We start from the raw sequence: 11,014 nt of genomic DNA on the forward strand, positions 1-11,014 counted from the left end.
ACAAAGCCTGATAGAGCAGCTCTGCCATGAAAACTGTGGATGCTCAGCTAAGCTCCACAAAGCCACAACCGTGGAGGAGTAGGATGCTCTTCCTCCTCCAGGGGATACCTTGCCCATCTCAGCAACTTCATGGGAGGAAGCACCGGAGCGTGGCACAGCAGCTGAACGTCGCTTGGTGACACATCCCATTCACAGAGGTGCCCTGGCTTCACTGCTGCTGGACAATGTTCTCCTCTGTGTATGGCGACTGTGTTTGACTTGGGTTAAACCAAGGTCTGCTGTCCAGGCAATGGGGCTACATACTTCTTGACTGCGAGGTAGATCTAACCAGCTTGATCCTGGAGTTGCAAGGTATCATCTCCCATAGCAGGAAGGCAACAACCACCCCAGCACCCTGTCTTTCCCCTGGCTTCACTGGCGGAGCAGTGCTGTGACATCCCTTCCTTCAGAGACTCTTGCTCTGCTCCACGCTCCACATGGCAAGGTAAGGGGTTAGGGCTATGACAGTTTAACCACGTTAGCCTGCAGATCAATACATGCTAAAAACTAAAGACAACCATGCAACTTAAATGTTAAAAAGAAAGAAAGATAGATAGATAGAAGACAGCAAGTGAAGGCTGTAGACCATGCTTTATTAGAGCAACGTTAAAAGACAGAAGAAAATTAATTTGGTGGGCTCAAAACAGAACCTGTTAATTCTTCTGCCATCGACAAACAACGCAGGAAGCCTCTGGCTCTTGGCTAAGGACAGCTCTGCTGCTCTTTCTCCCCTCTCCTTGCCTCTCTCTCTCCACTTCCTAGCTTCATCTGTGCCACACTACCAGGGCCACCGTTCATGCCAGGACTGTCTGTACCACTGCCATAGGCAAAGCTTCACAAAGCTCACTGACAACACCCGTGTGGAAAGGTAGGTTTTCACAATTTGGAGACTGCAGAGCTCCCTCACCGCCCCGAAATTAAAATACTTTGCAGAGACCCAAGATCTGCTTGTTGCATTGATGGTGGTCCAGAAGCCATTCAACCTACGAGGCAGTTAATTATTTCACTGGAGGCAGTTTGAACCTAGTATGCCAAAAACTTACTTTTTTTTTAAATACTATTTTAAGTCCCGTGGCCTGAAAGGAAGTTCACATGGCAAAGCAGACTTAAACCAGCTCTACCTGACTTTCTGACTCAGCAGAGCTAACCTTTATAAATCTAAACCCTCTGGTCTGCTACCTGAAGTAATTTTCCTCTGACTGGGATTAAGGTAGTAGACTGCTTCCCCAGCTTCTGTTGCAGCTATTTAATAGTGTGGTCACTTTTAGTCTGAAAAGCCATTTACTTAAATCATGATGGCTCCAGGCCGGAACATTTCTCCAGCCTGTGGTCATGTACGTGGCAGGGTCAGGTAGGACAGAGGGCATAGATGGTAAAACCCCAAGCCCTGCAAGCCAAATTTTCCTAGAAGTGAACAACATCAGGCAACTCTGATGAAGGGGAGTGAGTCAATGTCTGAGGAACTCCTGTGCCTCACTTTTGCTATCCTTGAAGTGGGAACAAAAATACTACATATCCCCCCTCAGAAGCACGAGTGAGGATTATTTATTCGTGTGTCACTCTGAAGCCATCAGCTGCTACATCAGACTGGCAAACGCCAACAGACCTGACCCTGCTCTGCTGCCCTTGGAACCAGGAGAGCATCAGGAAACTGTAATGCTGCAACTGCCATGAGTGAAAAGCCACAGAGATGAGAAGGGTTTATGCAGTTGCTGTGAGCAAAGATGTCTCAGTTTCTATCATAGCAGCAAACTGCATATCTTTAGCACCTACCTAAGAACTGCTACAAAATGCTACCATGCTAGCAAATGCAATGTTATAATGGTTAGGACCAGAACGAGGAGAGAAATGGTCTAATTTCTAGTGATAAAATGCCTCCATGCATTTAAAGAAAAAAAACCACCAAACCAAACCCCCCTAAAAAGCAGCTGACTCTATCAGAAGGTCTAAAGCTATGCGTTGCACCACTGAAAGGTACTGCACTGCTCAAAACTCATCTCAAAAATGTCGTCTCTGATGAGCTGCAAAGATTTCTGACCACAATCTGGCATAAGTTAAGAGAGGGTTTTTGCTTCCCATGTAACCTAAGCACTGTACAGACTGAATAAAAAGTCTCCTTGCTGATAAAATGTAGTTTTAAAAGTACGCTGTTTACTTAAGCAGTTAGGGGAAGATAAAGCAACACAAACATGATGTGCCCTGGTTCTGGTACTTGGCATATGGAGCCTGACATACTTCAAATACTCTATCTCCAGACTACACAAATACCTGCTGATAGTGTGTGGTGAGCTAACCACAGAATAGCGCCTCATTAAACACAGCGTTCGAGTCTTTGCCTAGCACGAGACTCGAGCCTCCTGACTGAGTCAAGTGGCTGCCCAGCTCTTCTGGACCGAACCCTTCCTCCTTTAAGCTTTAATAAACTGCTGCTTTCAAAGCTTTTCTAACATAAACACTGGTACTGGTATGTAAGACCCCAACACCCAGTACTAGCATGCCTCGAATGGGACAGTGTGCAATCTGCTGAAGACAATTCTGGTGCCTTAGCTGGTCCTTCGACATACACCACCACCCTCGAGCTGTGTTTTCCTCCACACTAAGCACAAACAAGACTGCGTGCATACACAAAATACGATGGACGTCTGAGCTACATTCTAAATGAGATGGAGCACATGGGACTGGCATGAGTAAGAGGGGAAAATGTGGGAGAGGAATCACTACACACAGAGTGTGGTTTGGGTTGAAATACCTACCATCATAATATTCCAAATTCAAAGACTGCTTGTATCAGAACAAAGAAACAACAAATTTAACCAAATGCGATCATATAAGGAAAAAGGAATGAGAAAAGAACTACTCGGTATCCCTCCACCAAGAAAGAAGTACGTACTGAGTTACACATGGAATTAAACTCCAGTAGAACATGGGCTGCCGAAATTTGGGCTCTCTGATATCTTTCATCTCCTTTTAATGCTGGAAACTGTCCTACTAAAGTTGTAATTAGATTTATCTAGAGCTCAGGCATTTACAGCTCACTTGTTGGGATAAAATTTAGGAAAAAAATGTATTGTCAGAATCAGAAAAAAAAAAGACATCAGATCTTTTAAAAAACTGATATCTACATAAACCTTACTGAGGCATAGAAGCCTACAGGTAGCTATTTAATTTTGCAGATAACATCAAAAAGTAGTACAATATAAGCTGTAAACACTGGCTTTTACATCTCTAATAATGAGAAAAACACTAGTGCTGCAGATCCCAGAACTTTTTAAAAAAGCATTTGGAGGCAGCGGACACAGACCCAAATGAAAGACAGAATACAGATGTCCAGCTAAACATTCAATTTGCTGACAATCTGGAAAAAAAAAAGCCAAAAAACTGCCAGCTTTAAGGACTTCAAGTTTTCTTGTTCCCAGTTCTACCACCAGGGAGAGGTTATTGGTAAGGAAAGAGAGAAAATGGCATTAAATTAGCAAGGAATTCCAAAGATCAAAGTTTATTAGCAACTGATGCTGTGGGAGAGAGAAAGGTGGGGAGTGGGGAAAAAAGATCAAAAAAATAAAATCACACAAATGCACTAAGAGGACAGATTGCTTTTATTTCCCCAAAGGCCTAGTGGGTAGTATTATACCTGCACGGTTTGCACCATAAACTCTGTCGGTCAAGCCCGAACAATGCCCGACACTTCTTTGGAGTATTTGCATCTGTTAGCATAAGGTAAACACAAAAAATACAACACAATGGTGGATAGAGCTCATTTGGACTGCGTCATCTTAGCTACAGCTACGTTTAGCTTTCAATCACCTCCGTTTTATTTGGTAATCTCCCCTCGTACCAAGGGCAGGAAAGAAAACAGGACTTTCATAATGAGCCAAGAGAAAACCAACAAAAAAAATCTCCGACACGGCCGTGTGTGCTCGGTGTCGGTACCGCACTCAACGCCGTGGTACCCACGGCTTTGGGAGCAACTTTCCTTGGGTGGAGGCTTGGAGGGCAGGAGCGTGGTTGAGCCACGGACCAGGTGGGCTTAAGGCTGATGCTGTTTTACAGTGGGTTTTTGGCTAGCAGCAGCAAAGAGAAAGGCAAAAAAAAAGACCAACAACGCAAAAAAAAAAAAGCAAAACCCTTTCAGAGAGATGATAACTCATGGCAGTGTCCCACTCCCTTGTGTCTTCCAGATCACAACACAGAGCTACAAAGCAACAAGGCAGGAAAAAAAAGGGGAAAGTACCAAATAAACCAGCTGCAAATCAGCCATAGCGAGTCTGGGAAAACTATACACACCTGCAGGGGCCGCACCAGTTATTCTGTTGATCAAGGCCAAAGCGCGCTCGGCATTTCTTAGGAGCGCTCAGGTCTGAATGAGTTCAAGAAAAGCGAGCAGAAAAGGGAGAGAGGAAAAAAAGAAAAGGGGAGAGGGGGGGAGAGAGAGAGAGAGAGAGAGAGGAAGAGAGAAAAGGGGAGAAAAAAGAGAAAGATAAAAATAAGGAAAAAATAAAAATAAAAAAGGGAATAAAAATCAATGTCCTCGTTATTAATTGCAAAATATTGACTTTTGATTTAAAAGTTAAAAAAAAGTGATAATCACATTTTTATTCAACTCTTGAGATTAGCTGTTGCAATTAAAGCTGCAGTATCCCTTTATAAAGGACTGTTTCTTTCCCTTTTAAAAGAGCAGGTAGAGGAAAGTCATTGTGGCTGGGGGAGCAGGATGTTCCAGGCAAGATTTATTTGGGGTGGGTTTTTTTATTCTCTTTTTTGAGGGGGGGGGAGGGAAAGGAAGAAAAGAAGCTGAGTATGGAAGTTAGATCCTGAACATGCTTTTTTCTTCAACTCAGATACAAAATAAAAATAAGAGGAAAAAACAAAACAAAACAAAACAAAACCAAACCAAAGGAAATTATATCTCCTGGGATAATGCAGCTTTTGGAATAACATTCAATGTAATTGTTTTTATTAATTTGTATTTAAAAGAATGGATAAGAATAAGCAGACTGCGGAATGAGTATGTTAGTATCAGCCAGAAAATAAAACGTAAAGCATGGCGAGGTGCTGAGTTAGTACAGCTAGTGAATTGCAATGAACAGGCTTGCGCAGAAAGGAAAACAAAATAAAAAGAAATCCAAAACTAAAATAATAATAAAAAAATGCATATGCATGCTAATGTGAGAAGACTTAGTGGGAGCCATGAAAAATGCCATTAGATTAAGGAGGTTCATTACTGACTTGCTTCCATTCTTTATCAGTCTCTTTAAAGAAATACTGCATATTCAATTTGCACAGTTAGTACAACTCTTGCGTTATTTTTACCGTATTACTGTTTTAATAGCAACTGTTACAAAAACGAAAAACAAAATTAAAAAATACTATCAAACATATAATAGATATAAAGATAAATAGATAATAAATACTGTGGATGGTAATTTCTTTCTTAATGTCATAAGTGTTTAATGTTAAAATCTACAATGGCAGGAAAAAAAAATTAAGAAGCAGTTTATAAACTATTTTAAATGACTCAAAATGACGTTAGCACCTGTAATCGGAGGAAGTGAAAGGCAAGGATTTAGGAAACATTCGCTGTGTTCTGAAAAAAAAGAACAAATTATACAAAGGCTTCAAAAAAACTAAGTCAGGGCTTCTTCAGAATTGACTATGAGATTGCCTATGCAGTATTTCTAATTTCCTAGATAGAACGGCAAACCTCCTTAATTTAAAATGGGTGCGATTTACCACTGTAAGGCATGCATCAGAACATACAGGTACAGCCCAAATTAATATCAAACACATACATACGTACAGACACGCACACACATATGCACAAAATAAGCGGACAACTTTATAAACGATGGCATAGGCATTACAACTACGGCTCTGCAGTTACAGGCTGTGCGATTATTACGTACAAATTCGGCTAACGTCACACGAGGCTCTGGCATGCAATGGCTTGGTTACTAGTTTTAGAAGGGCAGTAACGCATAAATAATTAGAGTGCATTCAAAAAAAGGCTGTCTAGTACAGGGGCCGGCTCCCCGTGAGGCCAGGAGACTCATACCCACCTCCCCCAGACCTAGGGGCGTCACACCAGGATTGCCACGTTTCCACTACGCAAGAGATTGAGACTTAGTTTTACTTACCGTTGGTCTCTCCTGGCTGCTTATCCCTTTTCCTCTTCTTCTTCTTTCCCTGCAGGAAACATACACAAATGAGAAGGATTAAAAAAAACCAACCCCAAACAAATCTACTTGCAAGACAGCACCGAGCGACAGGGCTGCGGCTGGTGTGGGGAGCTCCCTGCGGCGGACACCAAGGCATGGTGCTGGCTCACTCCTGGTGCAGGGAGGTTTTGGGGGGCCCAAGGGGATGCTCACACCCCAGAGATGGCTCTGCCTACCTGCCCCATGCCTTTTTGGACAGTCTTACTGCAGTCCCCTCAATGCTAACACGCACCAAACCTATAAGCAGCTGTAGAGAACAACTTGCAAGATGCCTCTTTTGAGGTAAGTTTATCATCATGACAGAAACATTGACACCTGTATGCTCCTACTTCCAAAAAAAATCATTCCTGGTCACGTTTCTGCAGGGCAGGGAGGGGAAGAAGGGGCAACAGCAGAGATTCAAAGTGAAAGTCCATGAATGAGGTCAAACTGAGCCCCTCAGCACCCAAACGTGATCAATAAAGCAAATGAGAATGTCACAGTAATGAGCAAAACCTAAGCTGCAGGTTTATAAGTTCACTGACAACTTAGGAAGCAAAACCAAGAAGAGAAAAAATCCCCAGATATAACTAAGACCCTTCCCACATTTTGCTCTATTACAAGACAAAATAACCAGTAGTGTTTTACTAAACTGCATCCCTTTCCCAAATACTGTCCCATAAGACAATGCAATTTGCTACAGTTTCTGACTGGAGGGAGAAAGGACATTTCTGTTTCCCTTCAGCAGTGTGGTGAGGACATGACCAGGAGCCCGACTTCTGTGGAAGCTCAACCATCATCTTCTAAGAGTTGAAAAGTGATGGGCATGGCTCAAAAGAGAAAAGCATTTTTCTAGGAAAACTTTTCTAACACTGAGCTACAGGATTTGCAGAGCAGCACAAAAAGGCCACTGCAAGGGGACATTCCATTTTCACAGCTCCCCAGATGCTAAAAGCAACAACTTTTAGGCCAGTAATGTCAACTGAGAACCACACAGAGATCTCTGCTTTTGAAGACGTGGTGCTAAGAGAAGTTGGTGTAAAGACACCAGGCCAGCAGGCCCTTGTGGTTGAAAGGGGACAATGATGTCTTGGAAGAAGGAATCTCACAGCACTTTTGAAGGGCCGGGTGTATCTGTGTGGAACCAAGAGGTTCTCCTACATGGTGGATGTCTTTCTCAGTAGGCTGGTCTGGCTCTCAGATAAATGGTTAAGATTGGGTTTCAGCCTGGGACATCTACATTTGGGATGCTCGCTATGACATGTTCCCTGGAATGTGTTAGTAAGAAATTCCCTCAACGTGAATACTGGACTTTGATTTGTTGTTGCCGTCGTCATATTTTTCCACCCCATAAGCTGGCTTTCTGGCATGGGGCTCCTGTACTCATTCCCCCTTGCCTTGCTCAGGGTTGTAAACTGCCACCCAGCTGTCCAGGCTGTGACAACCATGGTCTTGTTCACCAGAGCCTTCTGGTGATGGAAAAAGCTGTGTGCACCGTCAATTTTAAAGGATTTCTAAACGACATGCACATAATCCTGTGGTGTTGACGCTGCTGAGAAAACATCTTTGACACATCTGAGGTCATTCTGGGAGATATGGAGAGTTGTTGCTCTGAGTCAATTCCTACAGCAGCCATTAGTCTAACATGACAAGCAGACAAGAGGGACAAGCATCGCTCCTAAAGCTCTCTGAGAATAAAATAGGGAAAAATGTGGTATCTTGAAGTCCACATACCACATAAAGATAAAAGAGGCTCAGACTGCTCCATCGATATCGATCTAGATTGACAGGACCTCTGTCAAAGTTGGTGATATTTTTTCCAGGTTTACAATGTATCCAAAACCAGACAACTGCCTCAAGACCATAAGCCTTATTTTTATTTAATCTCAAGGAGGCCACTTGCATAATTAACAGACAGCATCTTGTGGGAAATCTGCTTAATTTTCACAGTACATTTGAGAGTCTCATTTATGAGAGACCTCATAACTTCTACACACGAGGGCCAGCTAGAACAGAGGTGAGGAGTCACCTGCTCTTTACAAACTCTTCAAGCTAGGTATTAAAGCACTACAACCCTTTTAGGGAGCAATCTGTTAAAAATGGGTGATATAAAGGAATGTGAGCCAGAGATCAGGAATTTCTGGTTCCTTTTCAACACAAGCTTTGCAAACTGTTCCTAGCAAAGAACTGACAGAGGTCCCACTAACTTCTTTTACGCCCTTTTCAAAGGAAACAGGTAGAAGAATCACCTGGCTTCCTTATTCAATTTTTGTGCCATAAGAAGATACCTGACTATGTAGCTAAATTAATACACGAACTTAAGAACAGAATTATGGCAGCAGTTCTCCAAGTGCTCTGCAGAAGACACCGTTTTGCCCTTGCCTCTGGTTGTCCTCCTAAGACTAGAGCAGATGATCTGTAACATTTTCCATCATCATACTATAAAAATTCTTAGGCTGCAAGTAAATGTGGATGTAAATACTTGCTAACTACTTTGGCAGCTCTCTCTACAGAGCCAAACCAACATGGGTTTTGACAGGACTGCAGAGTTCTTTGGTACTAATTTTCTAGACAAGCGGCAGTCGAGTTGACTACACCCTTACCTACTTCTGAGTCTGGCACTCAGTGCCACTTAATATCTTATATTAGGTCTCCAGAAGAGCAAATGTGCCTTGTGACACCAACACGCCACGAGGGATTCCCTGAATCCTCTTCTATTTAAGAGCAGGCTGAAAGCTGTGTTTCTTGAATGTACTGCTCCTATTTCTGAAGACCTGGCCTACAGCTGGCCTCGTCCTTGTGCCTGATGTGAGATGCCTAACAATTTAACCACTTCAAGCAGCCCAAAGGTGCTCCCCTGTTAGATGTGTGAAGGGCTCGAGACCCTACAAAATGCTGCGGGAGGAGGGGAACTCGAGAGCTCTGAAAGGACCAGGAGAGGAGAAATAAATAAATCCTGCGGATGATGCAATCGTGCGATGCAAAGTTACCGCGCTCTCCTCAGGCAGGAAGGTTCCCCCTGAAGGTCACTTGGGGGTACAGCATCAAGCCGCTGGGAGAGCGCCGGCTTTCTCATCCTGTCCTTTTTAGCTCAAGAAGAAAGGGTTTCTCAGTGCTCACACGGTGAGGACAAAAGTAAAAGGTCCTAAACACTGAAGGCTTTGTACATGCCCATCTGTCAGTGGCGCAGTCACTGCACAGAATGAGCATTCCTGAAACCTCAGTCGAGCCTATACTCCCTTTTGAACACCCAAGAAGACAATACTGCACCGTGCTGAGGAACTACCTCAAGCCTATGGTCTGACAGCCTCAGGCTGGAATATGTGGAAAAGAAAGGGAAAATATGTTTAAGCAGTGACAGTGCCTCATGGGGCTTAACAAGGTCTCCTCTGAGGAGCACGCACAGCTACACCTGTGACGGTGAACAAAGGAGGGAGAGGGACAGAGCTCAATGGAAAGAAAAGAAGATCAAGAAAGAACAGAAGAATTTGAAAAATGTCCTTAAGTCCGTATTGCTAAATAAGTGAGTACGTGTATTCTCCACCACTGAAACGGTGGAAGAGTGCAGAGAGCTGCTGCTGCTCTAGGTTTCACTGCAGACTCTGAACTGGCTTCTTCCCATCCCTATATGTAAAAATGCAGATTCTCATAGAGGTAAACGCTGCCATATACAAAGCACACAGTTGATGTGATTTACGGCACAATAGGATACTTATGGTAAAATAGGCAGTGATGATGGCAATGATGGAAGAGACAGACTTCAACAAAACCAAAATGTGTAACACTACACATAACCGACATCAATCTTACAGCTGCTGGTCCCCAAATCTGCAGAGATATCTGCCTGGAAGTTAGGGAGCAGGGATTATTCCAGAGTTAGAGACCTTGAAAGTTTTAGGTGTTTTTTATTTAATTTTTTTTTAAATAATCAGGATGCTGCTCTAATCCTATTGAAGACAGTTTAGAGCTCCGACCAATCCACAAATCTCTCAAGAATTTAAGGGTTTAAGCTTGCAAACACTTACTACCAGATGCACCGCTTACCCTTCATGGAAGAAGGGGTTATATGCTGCAAGTAAGTGTTTACAATGCTGGCCTTATGTCTTTAACAGACAGAAAATTCTACCACTTTTAGCCACAAAACAGGCTTTCAGAAAGGCAGAGGGGGGAAGCAATCTTAAAAACACTCTATGAATTCATCACAAACTCCAAAACACTTCTTCAAAAATGAGGAGGGGCAAAAAAAAGATAACATGGCCATGAAAAAGCAAAACATAATCAAAATATACAACAGTAGAGCGTGGAATAATTCATTTAACCCCACTTGAGAGTAAGACTTTCAAACAAGTCACACTTCTGGTTTTGCCAGTCCTTCTCTGAAGCTAGGATAAGTCATTCTTCCACTTTCCACTATACTCTCACACAGACAAGCACAAGACACTAATTAGTCATCTTTTTGGTGGAAAGGAGAGGAGCCACACTAGGGGAATTTTTAATTTTGTTTTAAAAAAATGAAATTTCAAATGACCAACAAGCCAAACAGCATTTCCAGACGCTGGTAAAAGTGAAGGAAAGAGCTTCTTCACAGAGCTCTACTAATGCCCCAATTCTAACCTTTTACTACTCCCAGCCAGGAAACCTCTTCCAAGTGGAAGACTGGGAATTATCCCCAATAGTTTTAGTATCGCAGAGGGAAGCGTCCATTGTTGTTACCAGATTGGGATCCTGAGGCACGCTTTCCAAGTAGTGCTTGTGTGCAATGTGTGGTCGTAGTTCAGCAG

At 43.0% G+C, this 11,014-nt stretch overlaps 1 protein-coding gene across 1 annotated transcript in view; it reads right to left on the reverse strand.

Annotated features, from left to right (window-relative positions):
• The window catches only part of TCF7L2 (transcription factor 7-like 2 (T-cell specific, HMG-box)), a gene marked incomplete at its 3' end in the record, with an annotated part of 34,532 nt that overhangs the window by 1,527 nt on the left and 21,991 nt on the right, over nucleotides 1-11,014 (reverse strand). Inside the window, exons 9-11 of the mRNA XM_010193991.1 lie at nucleotides 6,174-6,222; nucleotides 5,573-5,623; nucleotides 4,324-4,396 (exon numbers count right to left, since the gene is read on the reverse strand). Of these exons, the coding sequence (XP_010192293.1) occupies nucleotides 4,324-4,396; nucleotides 5,573-5,623; nucleotides 6,174-6,222 (173 nt within the window). The remainder of the gene's footprint in view (nucleotides 1-4,323; nucleotides 4,397-5,572; nucleotides 5,624-6,173; nucleotides 6,223-11,014) is intronic.

The sequence above is a fragment of the Mesitornis unicolor genome, unplaced genomic scaffold (assembly GCF_000695765.1).
Source record: "Mesitornis unicolor isolate BGI_N332 unplaced genomic scaffold, ASM69576v1 scaffold26161, whole genome shotgun sequence".
In the NCBI taxonomy this organism is placed as follows: Eukaryota; Metazoa; Chordata; class Aves; order Mesitornithiformes; family Mesitornithidae; genus Mesitornis; species Mesitornis unicolor.